This window comes from Lampris incognitus, chromosome 9 (assembly GCF_029633865.1).
Source record: "Lampris incognitus isolate fLamInc1 chromosome 9, fLamInc1.hap2, whole genome shotgun sequence".
In the NCBI taxonomy this organism is placed as follows: Eukaryota; Metazoa; Chordata; class Actinopteri; order Lampriformes; family Lampridae; genus Lampris; species Lampris incognitus.
In genome coordinates this window covers 50562438-50582200 of record NC_079219.1, presented here as the reverse complement: position 1 = coordinate 50582200, position 19763 = coordinate 50562438, and the positions used below count along the sequence as shown (strand labels likewise).

Here is a 19763-nt window from a genome sequence, read left to right as displayed (position 1 = left end):
TATTTTTCCGCTCTCAGACTGTCCGCGTGGCTGAAGGTCGACGTGGACCGTCCGTCCCGCGGAGCAGCCGCCAGCTGGGTGTGAGAGCAGCGAACTGACCAAAAAAACAAAAACTCCAACAAGGAAACCAATTCAACCCAAATGACGGGGGCGGGGGGCAACATGGAGACGCTCCACTCTCTCCAAACTAGTCAGAGGGGAGAGCTGAATTAAACTACCCGAAATCGGACTGAAGTCACTTTTTCCTCGTCCGCTTCTGACGCTAGAGTTACACCAGTGGCAGCGCTGATTTGGCTGTGAACCGCGTTTGTATGACGGATGGATGGACGGATGGATGGATGGATGGATGGATGTACAGATTGTGTCCTTATTGGGGATATTTGTTGCCACTACCTGCACATTAAAATACAAGTTTACTTCCGACACTTGCATATCCATACACAAACGTACAACTGCGGCAAACAGGTATATGACAATAAATGGGGCGTGTTTACACAAAGGACTTTCAGTGGGGTGTTTTGTTAAGGAGTGTTATGACAGATGACACTTCAGCCAAAACAGCCCCCCCCCTCTGTTGTGGGCCTGAACCTCGGACCAGATGGTAGTACAGTGAGGAGAGGGAGGCAGGGCCCAATGGTCAGGCAGGCAATGTGTATGTGACAGTGATATGGTTCAGTTTGTTTGTGTTGGTGGTTGTTGACAATGGTAGAAAAAGCAGGTGGAGCTGTAGGTCAGTGTGGGTTGAATGATATTTTTTTGTAGAGCAGCAACGGAAACTGCTGGCAGTTTGTGGATGGTAGAGACACAGGGTTCCCACACATCCTGCAAAACCCGGATATTTATAGACTAGTTTTTCAGTCATCAAAAACACCTGGAAAATGATCTAATGGAAGAAATGGTCTGGAATTGTTGTGGTCATGGAAAATTATAGAGTCTAGTACTAAAATTGTGATTTTTACAAGCTAAGGCGGCACATTTTTTACCCGTAGTTTTCGCCGGTGAGATTGCATGTCAGTAGCTGAAATTTTGGGGGTGATGTTCAGCGTAACTCTGGACACTAATCCGCTATAAATCATTTATCGTCTTTGAAATTATTGGGAGCAAGTTTGGATATTGTTTTGTGATGCACAATTTTGTTGTCGAAACTAATAGTGAGAAGCTATGACCCAAAATTTATCACGAAATGAAGCCCTGAAATATTTGAAGGAAGTATTATTTGGAAACTACTTTTGGTTTAATGATATACTTGACATTACCCAACGTTCAATGTGGTGATCCTCGTTTGGATTCCTAAACATGGTATTTTTGCATATGTAAGCAGATACCATGATTTTATATCGCTATTGTGTAAAATTCCCTATGACTGTTGTGATTGATTTTTTTCCCCCATGTTGCTCAGCACTTGTTTAGTGAGCAGCTAAAAGTTACACAGTCCATTTAGAGACTGGAGGCTTCCACTACTGAATAATATGACCTTCTGTGAGCAAAGGATGTCTTGGATATCCAAGCAAAAGTCATGTAAAATGTCCTTAAAAAGTGGTGGGTTGGTTTAAGTTTGTTGCCAAGACATTGGAAGCACTCTACTATCTCTAGTCATATTGTTGATGGAAATGTTGTTATGTGATTAGTCTTTCATGACTTTTTTTTCCTCCCCACAGAGAATACCAGAACATCCGGTGTTCATCAGGTGGAGACAGTTTGGCCCTTCATTCATCATGTTCTCCAGAGGTACGAATGAGGCATGTCTTATTTGTGGGGGAGCCCTGCAGGGTAACCAGAGAAGATGGCTGTTTGGGGGTCTGAAGAAGAGAGGTGGTGAACCACGGACCCCGACAGAGTCCCTGAGAGGAGGAAGCATGTCCCAGTCCTGTCAGAGCAGTCCCTGGGGTGAGTTTGGGGCAAAAATAAAAAACCGGTTTTAGTGAACAGACGTAACATTTTATAGGGCATAAAGTACAACAAATTGCTTCTGAATCAACATGCAATATACACATGTTCAATACTCACATCGCAAACGATGCAATGAAGGCAAATTGGGCCCATCATTCATGTTAAGCATAAACTCTTATTGCTTGATGTAAAATGAAATTCAGCAAATAACTACTCCCTACTCAGTACATCTGACAAATAACATAATTTAGGCTGATTCAACGACTTCTGGGACAACAGCCTTATTTCGATCTCTAAAATCACCCTTATGACAGCTAGAGTAGTACAGTCTTGGCAAATGTGGCTTTCAAAGTTAAAAGCTGGATATATATCCGATGAAATTATGCCACTTGTTTTTATTCTTTAAAGAGAAACAATCACGATTTTTAACGCTGCATATATTTTGTAAGGCTAACACTCCATTAGCAGCGATAACACTGAGCAGTCTTCTGTTCCTCCCTGAAACGCTGCTGACGTTGTTGTTGCTGGTGACTTCACTGGCGGGCAGTCTGAATGTGAACGCCTTCGTTCTGGTTTTGCTGATAGGCTGCATTGTATAATAGGATATGAAATACAATGCTACATAACGGCTGTATGTAGCATTATTTGCATTGCTTTATACAGCTGCTATTTTTATTTTCTTATATAATGCAGCCTGTCAGCAAACCAGGAAGTAGGTTTCACATTCATGTATTGTCTGCCAGTAATGTCACAGGCAAACTCATTTCGGCGGTGTTTCAGAGACACACAGGGGACTGACTATTCAGTATTAAGGCCGCCAATGAAGTGTTATCTGCACAACATATATAAAGGGTCATTGTTGAAAGTATTGATTGTTTCCTTTTAATCTTGCAGTACATATCGCAAAAATAAAATAAAATTGCAGTATTGATCCCCCCCCCACTATCGTTCAGCCCTATATATTTGTCCCATACAAGTTTGTTGGTCACATTCATGCGAGACTTTCTGTGGTCCTTCACAGGTAGCACGTTATCCCTAGGCTCCTCGGTGTCTCTCTCCAGATCCCAGGTATCCCTCTGCTCGCCCTCAAAAGGAATGGACCTGCTCTCTGTGTTGAGCCACATACTGGGGCAGTCTGTACCACGAGGCGGTGGGCGGGGGGAGTTTCTGTGCGGGAAATGCGTGTGCGTTCTGGAGCGCGTGTTCAAGTTCGACACTGTCATCGCCAGGGTGAGGGTGCTGTCCTCTGAAAGGCTTCAGAAGCTGACCCAGGAGAAGGACAACATCAAGCGGTGGGTTCGCTACAATTACTGCCAGAGGCACCCTGAGGACTTCGAGGAGGATAGCGAGGGTGATAAGGAAGGCTACAGAGAGATGCTCAGAGAGAACATGGCGCTTTCAGAGTACGAGTGCTGGTCTGAGAGATGGGACACGTGTCCATACTTCATCCGAACCGGTAAAAGATGTCGGAAGGGCAAAGGTTGTGAGGGGTGCGATTCCTTGCGGGTGTCCGACTCGGATTATGAGTCTGTTTGTGGGGTTCCCCGTCGCCTGCCCTCCCAGCCCTTTTCCCCGTTGGCTCTGTCGCGGGACAAATCACAGAGCATGCCTCTCCATTGGTCCAGGGTGCCGTCCAACCTCTCCAGCCTGACGTCGTTGGTGGGGTCCAGTCTTTCCTTACGGGCGTCCTCCTGTGCAGAGTCCGTCCAGTCGCTGGACTCTCTTGATGGCACCGACCCATTTGATTTGCCGGGCGATCAGCCGCTTAATTTTGTGCTTAAAGAGCTGAGAAGTATAGAGAGCATGCCGGTCTGTTCACCATCGGGCAGTCAGATTCCGGTTCTGGGCAGGAAGGGAAAGCGGCACAGTGGGGGGGAGGTAAAGATGGTGTCACCTGCTGTCAAGAGAGTGCTGGACTATGGTGATGAAGAAAATGGAGGAGATGAGATGGACGGGGAGGTCATGGATGTCCTAACGGAGCTGAGGGACGAGTTCATGCCTCTTCATCGAGAGGTCAGTATTTCAACTCCTGTCCTGTCCTCTGCTGCACAGAGCCTGTTGGTCAGTGTCGTAGTTCAGGCTGAGCAATATAGTGTATAGGAATTGATATTGTAACACACACATTTACAGTAGTTGCAATGCAAAGGATTCAATGCAAGGCAAATTGAGCCCATGTTAGGCTAAAACTCTTATTACTTGATAGGAAAATAAATCTAGCTAGGTTCACTTTTTATGATTACTCTTAAAAAAACATATTCTACTGCATATGATCATATAATTTAGTCTGATTTAATGACTTCTTGGACAACAGCCTTATTTCCTCCTCTAAAATCACCCCAGTCGTTGTTAGTGTTAAATTCTTTGTAAATGGAGATTTGAGAATTAAAAGTAGCATATTATCTGGTGAAATTATATAACTCCTTTCTATTCTTTAATAATGTAGTACTTAATGGAAAAAACCCATAAATATTGCAGTGCTGATTTTCAACATCATTCATCCCTAGTCCTAGTCATGTATCACCGAGTCACATGTCAATATTGACACTGGAGAAGGTTATCCCGGAGCCGCTAAAGGCAGTTCCATAGTCAACCGGATTTGAACTATGCTTTTTTTTTTTCACGGAACAGCGTGAATTTGTTGTCCTTTCAGAACTCGACAAGCCGGATGCACCACGCAGTCAGGCAGCTGCGTGGCCAGCTGGATCAGGCTTTGGCCCGCATCAGGACCCTGGAGGCAGAGCTGAAGGGACCAGCAGATAACACTGAGGTCAATGGGTCAGCGGACTGGGCACCGGTAAGCGTTGTGTTTGTCATCTCCACACTCGCACGGCATTCAGGGCCATTTTAAAAGTCCTGTGAAACGGCACTCAGAGCACCACAAACTTCAACAAATGCAACATTCGGGTGGGATTTTGTGAGGGGAGGGAGTTTTACTGGCAACCAGTAATGGCCAGACATTTTTAATAGAACGTGTAAGTGGATATGCTGTTGGCTAGTTTCAATTTGGTGGTAGAAGATCCCTCATCTTCTCATTCTTATTCCTGTTTATTAATTTCTCTCAGTGTACACCTGCAGGTGCAGTATGACCTGACTAAGAAATTATAGTTTGTCAGGAAATGCAAAACATTTTTCTTAAGAACACAGAAATAACACGAAATGTTTTTTTTTTGTGAATCTCTAGAACATGGTGTTGAATAGATGTAAATGAAGTGCAGATAGAAGGTAACAAGAATGGAAAATACATTTTTCATTTCATTGGACCCTTTAAAGGAGAAATGATTATCAGCAGTGATATTACGGTAGCATTTTATAGTGCTTCTGTAATTGAAAACTGCTATGATGATACAGTTTACATGGGTCGTTGCGCTGGTGAAGGAAATTGACCGCTAAGCTTTTTTATGAGGAGAACAGGTTTATGATGTGCAGTAATTTGAGATCACACACATGCAGACGTATCCTCCGTCACATGGCTGAGTAGCTTCCTAAACCACACTATAAATACTGCGATGACGGAGCACAAATACAGCGTTATGCAAGCACTGCTGAGTTTGTCAAGCTTTGTCATTTATGAGGGTGTGTCGCATTTTCTTCATGTTGGTGCGTGTGAACACAAAAAAATACACATTCAGACACACTCAACAGCCCAAATCTGGAATCTCCCCTGACCAGTGGACTTTGCTCCGAGCTTTGATAGACGATATCAGCACCAGTTACCATGTAGGGTCTGCATATAGAGACTAGAGCCACTGTTAGTTTCCAACTAGTTGTCCCTAAGCTGGGCTTTTCTTACAGAACAAACCGGCTGTATACAATCAGAAAAAGTAAATCAGAGAAAATAAATTAATCAAATCACGAGTAATATTAGGAAAAACGCATATATCTCAGATTTTGCTGTAACCATGATGTAGTGTTTGTTTTAAAAATGTTATTGTCTTTTTTTATTTTCACCGGGCATGAGTTCCACATTATAAAATCCCTGACAGAAAACGTTGACTGTCCAAAACGAGTTTTGCGTCGTGTGGGTCTGCAGTTAACCATTGGCTGAGGCCCTGGTGGTCCTGCTACACTCTCACCCGCTGACCAACAAGTCACATATCAGCTGCTAAACTTTGTAAATATCTGTAACCCATTTAAATACATGAGAACTGAATGAACCCATCGAACAGCCAACGAGACGGTGATGCCATCTCATGGCCTTTTTATCCTGTATGCAGTGTTTGTCTCTCTGTGTGGTATCTGTGCACTGTTGTTTCTCCTCTTCCCTTTAGCCACCGCAGGGGGAAAGTGGCAGTTCACTCCTCCAGAGTTTCGCCAGCTCACTGCACAGCCGGGAGCGTGTGATCCAGGTGGGTGAAGTTATGAGGGAAGACAGGATTCAGTCATGCACACGGCGATGGCATTCCCTGCTGCTGCCGGGACATTTGGTTACTGGAATGCTGTTTGTCTTTTAATTCACAATGCACCCTTAAAGGGACAGGTACAGCTTCACAATTTGGCAAACTTTATGAAGAGTTTATAACTGCTTATTAATTAATTTAACAACTCATTAATGTGCTATAACGTGGTAATAAGAAGTTATAACACATTAATGAGAAACGTTTTGGGCTGCCAGGTTGGGAACCCACATTTTATCAATACAAGGGTGTCTCCACAGACATTCTCGCAAGAACCACATGACTGGCGAGGTGTGCCATTTCACATTCTCAGTGAATGGTGTACAAAAAACACGACTGGAAAATGGCATGCCATGTCTTTTGTCTTTTTGCATTATTGCGTTTAAGTTTAGAGTTAAGGTGAGGTAGTGGTTAAGTTTAGCGTTAAACGGAAACTCATGGTTTTCAGTGTTACCTCGTTCTGTGTGTGTGTGTGTGTGTGTGTGTGTGTGTGTGTGTGTGTGTGTGTGTGTGTGTGTGTGTGTGTGTGTGTGTGCACATACGTGCATGCAAGACTAACTGACTCTCAGTTGAGCATGTACTTTTAGATGTACATGCTGTAGGTGCAAGAGTGATGACTTTTCCTCCTGCAATTTAAAACCATAATGTTCAATTAGAGTAAACTGGGGGGGGGGGAAACACCCAAAAGACCCCAGGGAAATAACTACATTTGAACCAAGGCTTAAACCTGTTCTCCCTCAGGAGTGTGTGGGTGTGATCAGAAGACTGTGTGTGGATGGGGGAGCGTCCACTGAGCTGCCTGACCATCTGAAAGACAACCTGAAGGAGCTTCTCTCCGACAACACAGTAAGAGCTGAAACCGTCTTCTTGAAGTTTCTGCATACAGTACCACGAGCATGAAGTACAGTTTAGGATTTGTTAGTTTTTTGTTTTTGTTTTTTTCTGGAAAAGGTGAAAGATTTGGCTCCCTAACACTTTGCCCTTTACCCTCAAGTCCATGTTGTTTTTCTTTTCCTACACTATTTTTACAACTTGAATATACATTTAATTTCTTTTTTTTACCTATCTCATACAGTTAACCATTATGCATTGATAGTTCAGTTAGTGAAACAACAAACAAAGGGGGAGTTGAGAAGCCTCTTACATGCAGCAATATGTTCAGCTGCTCAGGTAGCACAGACGTGTAAAACGTATGTAGGTAATGAACACAAAACGTTGCTCAGATGCAGGAAAAACCAGAGACGCGTTTCATGTTAACGCTCGTCCTCCGGCACCATCAAGAAAAAAGAAGGATTTTAAGTACAAAAAGCTCTTACAGTTCAAAAACAAAACGGAGGGCATTACATGCAAACATGGCTGCTGCCTTTATACAAAGACTGACTTTGTTATGTACAAAGAATATTTTCAAATGTACAAATGAACAATTAAAGCATTCAGGACACATATATCTACGTATATACACATACACAAGGAAATCCATGTCAAATGAAGCATAAAAAGTTCCTCTCGTTCCAGTTGTCTTGGCTTTTTAGGAGCCCTTTTTTCATATTATTAGATTATATTTGAAAGTCTTACCTCTTGGTTCTTTACTGTGCCCCTGTCCACCGTGTACAAACAGGAGAGCGGCATTTCTGTCATCGAAGGACAGAGAGCGTCGTTGCTTTTGGCTTTGTGCTCCTTCACGTGTGTCACTTTTACCCAGTTTAAGTTTAATTTCTGTCAGACTTGCCGACCACATATACAGGATCAGAGGAAAATGTAAGAACCAGTGAGGATGGCATGTGTGTAAGAGCTGTGTAAAAATGGCACTAATCATGGTGAGTGAGTGAATGAATTTATTTGATGATTAAACATATAGCACTGAAGTCATGACATACATTAAAAATCACAGAGAAGAAGACACTCTGTCAGTGTACATACATACGATGAAACTCATGTTCTGCATTTAACCCATCCTGTGTTAGGAGAAGTGGACAGCTGCAGTGCAGCGCCCTGGGACCAACTCCAGTTCTTTGTTTTGCTTTGTTTCTCCCCTTCCCTATTGCCTTGCTCAGGGGCACAGGCAGGGGTATTAACCCTAACATGCATGTCTTTTTGATGGTGGGAGGAAACCGGAGCAACCTGGAGGAAACCCACACAGAGGCAGGGAGAACATGGAAACTCCACACAGAAAGGGCCTGGGGTTCAAACCCTGGACCTTCTTGCTGTGAGGCAAACCACTGGGCCACTGTGGATGAAAACACAATAAAGCCCAAAGGCTTATTTCTCTTTAGTATAACACTTAACACACCACAAGATAAATGCAAAACAACAACAGGACAGCAATTGAAGATGATACAATCAACACATAACCCGCAGGCGGCGGGGTAGCTATGTATGTCGACATGCTCGTGTTTTCTTGGTCACAAAAAGTTAGAATTGAAATTGAATATGCTACTTTATAACCATTTCTTCAAGGTCACTTTAAACATTCATCCATCCATCCATTATCCAAACCGCTTATCCTGCTCTCAGGGTCGCGGGGATGCTGGAGCCTATCTAATCCCAGCAGTCATTGGACGGCAGGTGGCGAGACAGCCTGGACAGGCCGCCAGGCCATCACAGGGCATGCTCTGTGAAAAACTCTTTCAGATTTGTGGGCAGATTATTCCACTGTGCTGCTGCACTGTAGAGAAAAGTGTTTTTGCCCATTAGGCTATTGACTCAAGAAGGTATGAAGTCTGGCAAGCTACCTCTAAAGTAGCTATGATTGTCTCTTAGTAGTGAGAAGTACTTCGGTACAATATTTAACAATTTTGTAAGTGAGCAGCATCTTAATATAAATGCCCCCCCCCCCATCAACCAGTTAAACGTTTTAAAATGTACATAATCAAGATGTGTATCTGGATGGGCCTTATCACTTTATTTTGATCTTTTTTGTATTGTTTTTGATGTGTTGTAATAACCCGGTGTACCAGGAGATGGCAGTGTAATCACAATGAGTTTGGACTAGAGCTCCAGCTAGTGTGTGAAGAACTGAGCCGTCCAGAAAGGTAGCTGTGGTTTATCTTGGTGAGGGCTTTTAAAGCCATATTTTCACCTGGTAAAGCCTGTCTGAAACGTAGCTGAGAAGATGTACATCGTCTTCAGCAGTTATATGGACCTCTCCAGCTTTGACCTTTAAAACCTGGTAGCCTGGGTCATTTTATATTAGAACCAAAGAGAACGGCTTCGGTTTTCCCACGTGTAGGGATAAGCTATCATCTGTTAGCCATCTACTTACAATTTGAAGTTCCTAAAGTAGTTTGACTTGGTTGTGTGTACATTGTGTTTACTTGGGGTAAGGTTTTTCACAGTAAGTTAAGTGGCATTTTTAACCAGTCAGAACATGAACACACAAACATGCGATGCTGTTGATAAACACTAAGCACCACATAGCTTGAGAGAACATCCATTTAAATACTTTCTCGGTCACCTCTGGCACTCTGAAGAAGGGTATATTGCATGAAATGTTTGTGCAAAAATAACAAAATTGTTCTGTAATTCAGGTAAGACTCATCACCCATTTTAAGCTTTAATCATAAAGACTTTTAATACCTTTCTCTTTATATAGTCTATAAGTATTTGCTCTGATGACACATTTTACACATAAACTGGAATATCAGGGTACCATTTCCCTATACAGAACCATGTGTACTGCTTAATAACTCTGTTATCAGTTAGTACCGAATAGTTGTCTTATTTTGTGCATGCAACAAAGTGGATGCAATGTGTCTGTGTTTGGTAGACTGCCCTGGAGAACTGGAGGTCCAGCATGAGCGAGAGAGAGAATAAGATGGAGAGAGAGATTGAGGCCCTGAGGAAAGCTGGGAAAGACCAAGAGAGAGACCTGGACATACTCCACACCGTGCTCCAATGCAACCAGGACATTATCAACGTAATTACATGTTTTGATTTTTTTATATCTATTTTATACTTATAGTCTCATGTGGTACATAGATAGGTTTCAATTTTGGAGTCATTCATCCTTTTTTCGCCACTGGACACACAGCTGCAGTTTGTCTATATTTCAATGCGGTTAATGGAGGACAAATCCACAATCCTAGTTCAAGTGTTAACAAAACACTCCATGGTTCAGACAAAGCTAACATGATGCTGCAGCAGTCTCATAGTGAATTCAAATGGTAATTTTAAAAATGTACAGTTTTTTTGGGGGGGGGGTTGTTTTATTTTTTGTTACAGTGTGTTGCAAGTAACACAGGCTATAAGAAATTACCAGCAGGAGTCACTCCATCATGGTTCACAGCACAGCAAAGCAAACAGAATTAAAGTGTACCTTCTCCCCCAAATCTGAGCCTAACTCCACCCACTGCATAATTTTGAAATGTGCTAAATGTAGGCAAGGGGCTGAGAGGGAGGGCGGGGGGTTGTGTGTCAGGAGTAGCTGGGGAGATCCATGAGATGGGCCCGGCGCGTGTCCAGAGTTGCCGCCACATACTGCCGTGGTCTCCTCCACTGGCCCGCCTTCCAGCACAGAGGTGGGCCTGTGGAGGGGACCACACTACCCCATAAAGATGCCCCGACCGCCACAATGCACCACAATCTGTTCTGCGCATGTGCAAAAGTCAGCACATGTACGGAATTTAACATCTTTCCATAACCCTAACCTTATCCCAACAGCACTGACATTTATATTTATGCACGTGTAGAACGGGTCAGGCAGCCATCACGGATTGGGTTGTGACAGATTTGCTACACGGACAGAAGGGGGAGGTGGGTCGCCCACTTCTGATTAGAGGGTGTCAACATTCTTTAATTTTTTTTCCTCTAAGTTTCATGACTAAGATAAATCCCAACTGGTCGACTCTAAATCAGCATTGGCCTTGCAAGGTTCAGTACTGATTTAAAACAGTAGATGGCGAGTTGAGGAATTTTCAAACCATTAAATGCCGATTTTTATAAATTTGGTAAAAATCAGAATCAGAATACTTTATTCATCCCTGGGGGGAAATTCAGTCTTATTGCAGACACTCACACTCTAATAAAGAAAGACAAAAACAAAAAACTAACACGATAACAAGAAAATAGAAACAAATAGAAATAAGATAAAATAAGAAACAGAAATAAGAACAAAATATATAAACATATGTTCACCATGCTGGAGCATGGTGCACATAACACCCTATCTATACTGCACTACCGTAATGTCAATATTAACACCAGTATTGATGTGATTCATTGCCGTACTGTCATATAATTTAGTTTACAGCTCAAAAAACACGTTTAAAGTTTAGTACCTCTTTAAGCAATAAAAACCAGTGTACTTTTTTTAAAATGAAAACTCAGATCTACTGTGAGACTGCTGTAGCATCATGTTAGCTTTGTCATGTTAGATTTGTCCTCCATTAGTTACATTGAACTGTACATAGCAAGATGGAGCTGTGTCCAGTATGAAGAGTGGTGAAAAGAAAATGGAGATAGACGTGAAAAAATCGAACTATTCCTTTAACTCGCAACCTGCTATGCACTGAACTCAACCTGCTATACACTGAAGTGCATGATATATGGTTTAAAAACACGCACTTCCCCCTCTCTTCACCACGCTGACACGCTGCACACCTTGTACTTTGTACCTGTGTATGATTCAGTCTGTCGGAGGTGTTGGTTTTATAGTTGTGCAACCTCCGTCTTTGCTCCAGGATCTGCGTCTGGCTCTGGCCGAGAAGGAGCAAATGCAGAGGGAGGTGGAGAAAGAGAGGGCGGTGTGGAGGAGCAGGGATCAGGCCCTCACGGCTGTGCTGCAGGAGAAGGAGACTCTGCTCCACTGCCTCAAGGAGGAGCTAGAGAGCTGTAAGAGCAACATGCAGGTGAGACAGCGGGGTTGCTTTCCATAGACTACACTAGATAGGGGGGAAACAACGTTTTCAAGCGGTACATTGAGACCAAGATATAAAGGTGTTTTACTGTTTATTTTATTCTTCCCGTCTGAACAACGTTGTCTCACGTTTCTTTTGTTGATAGTATTAAAATCTATGTAAAAATGTGCTGGTGCATCCAGTTTAACCAAAAGACAACGTTTTCAACAAGGATTTTTCCCCCCCATCTGTACATCTCGTGTAGTGTTGTATTAACTTGTCGTTTGTTTTAACTTGCCGTTTAATTGCTTGCTTGAGGAAGAAGTTTTGAGATCAGTAAAAATGTGCCGGAGCATCACTTGCAGAATAATATTAAGAACAGTTTAGTCAGTTGCAGTGGAGGTTCACACACACAGTGAGCTTGAGCAGAGTCTGCTTCACACACAAGAAGATACAACACAGTGGATAGAAAAGACAAAGAAATAGAGCCCTCTGCTGGACATTCCTAAACAGGCAGGCAGCTGGCTCCTCTTCAAAATGGCTATGATTTTTGCATTAACAAAAGCGAAGATGTTTAAGAGATGCACATAAAGGGGGGTCTCTGTGACCAGATGACAGGTCAAGGAGGAGAACATTTAATCAGAAGCATGAGGTAGAGGAAGGCAATTTAGGCAGAATAAAGTTATAATTTAAAGGAAGGTATTCTGTCCCCACACAATAATGCTTTTGTCTCCTATTATGAGCTCATTTTGTTGTTCTCTTCTCGTTTTGATTTTGTTTTGCACTATTACACCGGCAAGTGTCTGAAAGTTTGAGTGTCTTCTCGTTGCTCCTCCCCCAGGCTCTCTCCGACTCACCGATTGGCCGAAGTTCACCAGGAGGCGGGACTGAAGCAGCACTAGTCAATCAGCTTCAAGAGAAAGAGAGCCTGTTTGCAGCCTGGTTGCAAGACAGAGAGGAGAAGAGCGCCACCATGTGTTTGGAGGTTACCAAACTCACCGCAGTTCTGCAGGACTACCAAGTTACTGTGCAGGTGAGAAATTGGTTTTAAGAATTAGTTGACATTACTTTTATACTTTACTTTTTTATACTTTTCTATATATTTTTATACTTTTTTTAACTTTTTTTTTTTTTACCTTAAGAAAGAAAACTGCAGTAGAAATCAAGACTTGTCCACATATTCTGCATTTTGGATGGGTTTTTTTTTTCAACTGCTGTCACTGGGGCTGTCAAGATCATGAGATTTCAGTTGCTGATCAACTCTAAAACAAATGATTGTGATTAATAGATGTTTTTTTTTTCATTTTATTCCACAATTGTGGCATAAGCGTACCTGATGATGAAGAAGAAGAAGGGACATTTATCAATAAAAGCCTACGCTCCATTTATTGGAACAAATTATTTTTTGTTTGCCTTTTAGGCTTTGTAAAGAAAAAATGTGCAGGGCAGATATGACAAAGGAAAATGTCCTGCAGGCTTTGGGAGACCGCCACAGCTCTCAGTCCCTGTTGTGGAAAGAAAATACAATAACAACGATGCATAAAGTTAAAAAAAACTGTCATGCAAAGTTGACTGTATTTCATTCTAAGTTGATTCGGTGTTTGATGGAAAGCGTGTTTTCTCATAGCTTACAATAAAACAACAAATATCAAATCCCAATGCCCCAGTGCAGTGACGGGGACACTGTGCTGTAGGAGATGCTGACGTTAAACTGAGGTCCTGACTCACTGTGGTCATTAAAGATCCCATGGCACTTATCACAAACCGTAGGGGGTTCCCCGGTGTCCTGGCAAAGTTCCCAACCTGGCTGTCTCCATCTGGCCACCTAATCATCCCCCCATGTAACTGGCTCAATGACTGCTCCCTCTCCACCTCAAGCTGATGTGTGGTGTGCATTCTGGTGCAAAATGGCTGCGGTGCCGGAGAGTCATACTTGATGTGAAATTAGTCACAGAAAAGTAATGGAAAAGTAACGTCAACGTGACGAACATTGTTTCTGTCTTCCTGCTCCCAGGGTCAACAGGAGAGTCACAGCCGGACTGTGTCCTCACTCAGAGACCAGCTGAGAGACACACAGACTGAGGTGCGGGAGAGGAGGAGGGAGAGGAAGGAGGTGGAGCGAGAGCGGCAAAATGACAGGGATCAGCAAGAGAGGGAGGAGAGAAAGCTGAGGGAGAGTCTGGAGAAGAGAGACAAACTCATCGAGGTAAAGATCTTCTCGCCCTGTTAGTCAAGGGCGGCTCATTTTTGTCACAACTTTGTGTGACAAAGTGGTTAACGATGATTCCATTCAACAGTCCAAACTTGAATGTCACAGGGAAAAAAAACACATGCATTTCCACCAGATGTGTTGGTGAATAATATCCTGAACGTAGGCCTACATGTTCTACGTCAAGTGTCCATACTTCAACCACCACAGGAAAACTGGTCAAAGCCTGTCGAGAACTGATTCGTACCCAAAAGGTTTCTATTAATGGAGACGTGCAATAGATAAACTGCTGCATTTGCCGTTTAATATTGCTTTTGTGTTTTTGTCATCTATCATCCAAACGAAGGTTTTTATTTCCTCCTCCGTCTGCCTCCATCTGTTACCATCCACCATTACCCACATAAAGTTAAGCTGAAGGAAACGGCCGATCATAGAATTAAATTCTGTTCACGTCAAGTTTTTCATTCTGCAAATGTGCCTCTTATTGCAATTTTATCACGTTACTTTTTATTCAGTAAATAGTTCACTTCAAGCGACCGTAAAAACTTTAAATTAATTTGGGGACTTTTATTGGCTGTTTCTGTTGAGTCTTTTTTTGTCAAAACAACAAAATTCATGCTGATTGTCAAAGATGAGAATTCGAAGGAGAGACATGGAGAATGACCATCACCTTTTTTTTGATAGTTTCAGCAGAACACGGACGTGTGTTAGACCCAATATAGCAGCGGTCGGGAACCTATGGCTTGCGAGCCATATATGGCTCTTCCGGTGACGGCATATGGCTCCCAGACAATTTTGAGTGGAAAAAAAAATCAGTTTGGAACTGATTTTAAAATACTTGTGATATTTCTTAATAATACTGTGTCATTTTAAAGTAAACAGAAATTAGTTTTGAAGATAAATTTCACGGGTCACGGGTCACCCGTGGGTCGGGTCGGGGACCAATGGCTCGCGAGCATGTCCGGGTCATTGTAAAGGTGAAGAAATCAATTTTATCAGATAGCCAACTAGTTTATCCGCTTCAACCCTTTGTGGAGAGAGCAGGATCTGCGGTATGTCTAATATGCAATGATAAAATTGCATCGATGAAACGGTCAAATATAAAGCGGCACTTCGATATGTCATGCAGCACCAGAAGTCGCATTAAAAGTAAGACATATTTAATTTATTATACGTTAAAAATACTATATGGCTCTCAATGAAATATATTTAGAAATATTTGGCTTTTATGGCTCTCCCAGTCAAAAAGGTTCCTGGCCTCTGCAATATAGGCTTGTGGTGTCAGTCACTGAAGACTCAGAGATTCACTTTCCTGGTGGTTTCTATTGTCAGTAGACTTCTACACTGTAGAATATATTGTTATTTGAGCTAAGGGTTTATTGCAGGGAATCATGAGGCTTCCCAAACGTTCCCATTCATACTTCACCATCTACCGCCATCTGAAGCACTCTTTTTTTTTTTTACCCCCCCCCCAATTTTTTCACCCCAATTGTATTTGGCCAATTACCCCACTCTTCCGAGCCGTCCCGGTCACTGTTCCACCCCCTCTGCCGATCCAGGGAGGGCTGCAGACTACCACATGCCTCCTCCGATACATGTGGAGTTGCCAGCCGCTTCTTTTCACCTGACGGTGAGGAGTTTCACCAGGGGGATGTAGCACGTGAGAGGATCACGCTATTCCCCCCAGTTCCCCCTCCTCACCGGACAGGCGTCCCAACCGACCAGAGGAGGCGCTAGTGTAGTAACCAGGACACACAACCCACATCCAGCTTCCCACCCGCAGACATGGCCAATTGTGTCTGATTGACAGAGCAGTGACCAGGACGGCTCGGAAGAGCGGGGTAATTCGCCAAGTACAATTGGGGAAGGAAAAGGGGGGGGGTACAAAAAACCCAAAAAAACATGTAAAGGTCTCAAACATGTCAGGCTGGTGCTGGTCTTGGTCTTGGTCTTGGTCTTGGTCTTGGTACTCTGTGTTAGCATCGCAGGATAAACACAGCTGCAGCTAGTACAGTTAATAATGGGTCTGTTGCATGAAGATGTGCCAAAGGATTGCTGGTGCTGGCTCTGTCAGCTAAGGCTGATAAGTACTCAGTACCAGTACACCAGTACTCAGATATTTATGAGTTAACCATCTCAGTAACCGTTGATGCATACTGCTGTCATCCCCCACATTATTCCACAATAAAAACATGGAAAATAACACACATCTTTCTAGAAGTGATCAATTTTCTCAGCACCATAACAGCTACCTCCAACGGAGATGTTGACTTGATTTTATTTTCCCCCCCTCCCCTCCTTTAGCAATTACTCCTGGATGCGGAGGAGCGGGACCACCTCTTCAGAGAGCTGCAGCATACGCCACAGCTCAAACACCAACCTGTCACCGCTGTCAAACACACGTTATGATGGAGGACAGCGCTGCTGTTTCGCAGTCTGGTTTGCACATTTTTACTGTTAGGAAATGGCGGGGAAAACTTGCACTTTCTGCCCCGCACAGCCTTTCGCCGGGGCATATTTACTGCGGTGTACGTATGTGTCTTCTGATAAGACCGCCGTTGTTTGTTTGGATGTTTTTCATTGGTTTGCGTTGGCAGACCTGCTGTGTTCTGGGAAAAGGGGCCAAAAGAAATGTTCCATGTTGTAATATGCCTAACGTTTCGGTACCGGAACACAGTCTCAGTCTTGAGTGGTTTTCAAAATGGAGCCGTAGTCTGGCTCCTTAAAGGTGGATGTTCAATGCTTGACTTAGAAATCATTAAGGTGGATGTAAACACTAAGGCGCTGGTGATCAGCTGTCATTTCACGTGACGGCGGCTCATGTGCTTTAGTGTGAGATGCTTCATGCAGTCCTTCAGGACTGGGTGGGGCAGCTTTTAGGGTATCATTTTCTCTTAAGTTCTTAAAAGTGGGTTTTCTTCTGTTATTTCTTTTTCAAACTGATCGGCCCTTTTTCAGTTCGTTAATATACTACTGCTTTTTTGCTTTTTTTTGTCATTTTTGTTTACGGTTCTCAGTCGACACTTAGTGTCAAGGAGAGAAAGCACATCGGACCAAAATAATTTATTTTGAAATTTCCTTTTATATTTTTATAAACTTAAATTTCAATCTTTGTTTAAATGTGTGTTGTGAATCTGTAATCCATGTGCTGCAAAAAGTGTCGATCCTGACGAGTTATTGCCGGCCGGTCTTGAAAATCTCGTTTTTCCGAAAGATTTTTCCGACGTGGGTGATCCATCCACTTGTTTCCGAAGAGCAGTTGGACTTCCTTTTTTCCAAGAATTTTCCATTTCCACTGTTTAAAAAGACACTTGAGGTTGATTCAAGACAGTTCTTCAGTAAAGTTGGTTATTGCGTTGGATTGGTTAAATTATCTTTCAGTAGGTTAAATGATGCGTAAAGATGTGATTTTGTTTTTTTTGCAGTTTGATCTGGCGCTGTTGTTCACCGTTTTAGATTTAACAGAATAAAAGGCTGATTGAAACAATATCTGTGTGTGGACTGACATTCACTTCAGTGCAATGGCATCAATATAGACAGTGCGGTTGCACTGGGGCCCTGTGGGGTGGGGGTGTAGAGAGAGTGGGCCCTCCGACAATGTGCTGGGCGGAGAACGGGCCCTTGCGAGTGATTTAGTTTGCCACCTCGGAAATACCCCTGTGTTCAAAGAAGAGCCCACGTTAAATTAAAAAACGGTGCCATTTGCTGTACATGCCATCGGAAAGGCAAACCCGTCTCCGTCATGTCTTGCTGCTGCTCAGTAACCCAGGGAAGAACATCACAGAAGGTTGAATCAGTTCATCTGGACACAACGTTTATTGACGGATAGGTTTCATCACACATCTAACACCCCTTTTCCACTACATGGTACCGGCTCGACTCGGCTCGGCTCGCAGTGTCATTTTCCATTACAGTACCCCCTCAGTGTAGCTGGTCTGCATTGATTTTGGCACCCGTTCCAGTTTTTTTTCAAACCTTGACAAAAGTGGTACCAGGAAAGTGGTAACGGTTACCAAAATGCTGGTACTTTCCAGTAATGGAAAACGAAAAAAGGGCGAGTCGAGTTGAGTTGAGCCAGTAGCATGTAGTGGAAAAAGGGCATAAGTGACCTCTTCAGTCTAAATTAACTGCAGGTATCCCCAACCTTATAAACCGAGGGGGCCTACGAGTACATCTGTCGCCGTCTTACAATGCTGTGATTGCAAACATTCCCATATCCTCTGTGAATAGCACACATGGCCATTTAAACTCTAGTTAATGGTCAAAAACTAAGTTTCCAGTCCCTTCTGAGACATTATTCATCCATACACTCTGTATAGACATCTATACCTAAACACTCCTCTATTCATCTATACACTCTGTATAGACATCTATACCTAAACATTCCTCTATTCATCTATACACTCTGTATAGACATCTATACCTAAACACTCCTCTATTCATCTATACAGTCTGTATAGACATCTATACCTAAACACTCCTCTATTCATCTGTACACTGTATAGACATCTATACCTAAACACTCCTAAATTCATCTATACACTCTGTATAGACATCTATACCTAAACACTCCTCTATTCATCTATACACTGTATAGACATCTATACCTAAACACTCCTCTATTCATCTATACACACTGTATAGACATCTATACCTAAACACTCCTCTATTCATCCATACACCCTGTATAGACATCTATACCTAAACACTCCTCTATTCATCTGTACACTGTATAGACATCTATACCTAAACACTCCTCTATTCATCTATACACTATGTATAGACATCTATACCTAAACACTCCTCTATACATCTGTACACTATGTATAGACATCTATACCTAAACACTCCTCTATTCATCTATACACTATGTATAGACATCTATACCTAAACACTCCTCTATTCATCTGTACACTGTATAGACATCTATACCTAAACACTCCTCTATTCATCTATACACTATGTATAGACATCTATACCTAAACACTCCTCTATTCATCCATACACTCTGTATAGACATCTATACCTAAACACTCCTCTATTCATCTATACACTATGTATAGACATCTATACCTAAACACTCCTCTATTCATCTATACAGTATGTATAGACATCTATACCTAAACACTCCTCTATTCATCTGTACACTGTATAGACATCTATACCTAAACACTCCTCTATTCATCTATACACTCTGTATAGACATCTATACCTAAACACTCCTCTATTCATCTATACACTCTGTATAGACATCTATACCTAAACACTCCTCTATTCATCTATACACTCTGTATAGACATCTATACCTAAACACTCCTCTATTCATCTGTACACTCTGTATAGACATCTATACCTAAACACTCCTCTATACATCTGTACACTCTGTATAGACATCTATACCTAAACACTCCTCTATTCATCTATACACTATGTATA

At 42.5% G+C, this 19763-nt stretch overlaps 1 protein-coding gene across 1 annotated transcript; it reads left to right on the top strand.

The window, feature by feature from the left end:
- The first annotated feature begins 417 nt into the window (after window positions 1-417).
- si:ch73-95l15.5 (uncharacterized) lies at window positions 418-17801 on the top strand. The gene is made up of 11 exons (XM_056286673.1): window positions 418-465; window positions 1659-1887; window positions 2912-3903; window positions 4541-4684; window positions 6159-6236; window positions 7026-7130; window positions 10051-10200; window positions 11963-12130; window positions 12960-13151; window positions 14133-14324; window positions 16632-17801. Exons 2-11 carry the CDS (start codon window positions 1716-1718, stop codon window positions 16734-16736), a joined length of 2298 nt encoding a protein of 765 aa, XP_056142648.1. The 5' UTR covers window positions 418-465; window positions 1659-1715; the 3' UTR covers window positions 16737-17801.
- The last annotated feature ends 1962 nt before the right edge of the window (window positions 17802-19763 follow it).

Coding starts and splice junctions, on each gene's coding strand:
- si:ch73-95l15.5 (XM_056286673.1), top strand. CDS start 1,716: ATGTTCTCCAGAGGTACGAATGAGGCATGTCTTATTTGTGGGGGAGCC. Junction 7,131..10,050: donor AGCTTCTCTCCGACAACACA/GTAAGAGCTGAA, acceptor TGTGTTTGGTAG/ACTGCCCTGGAGAACTGGAG. Junction 12,131..12,959: donor GCTGTAAGAGCAACATGCAG/GTGAGACAGCGG, acceptor CTCCTCCCCCAG/GCTCTCTCCGACTCACCGAT.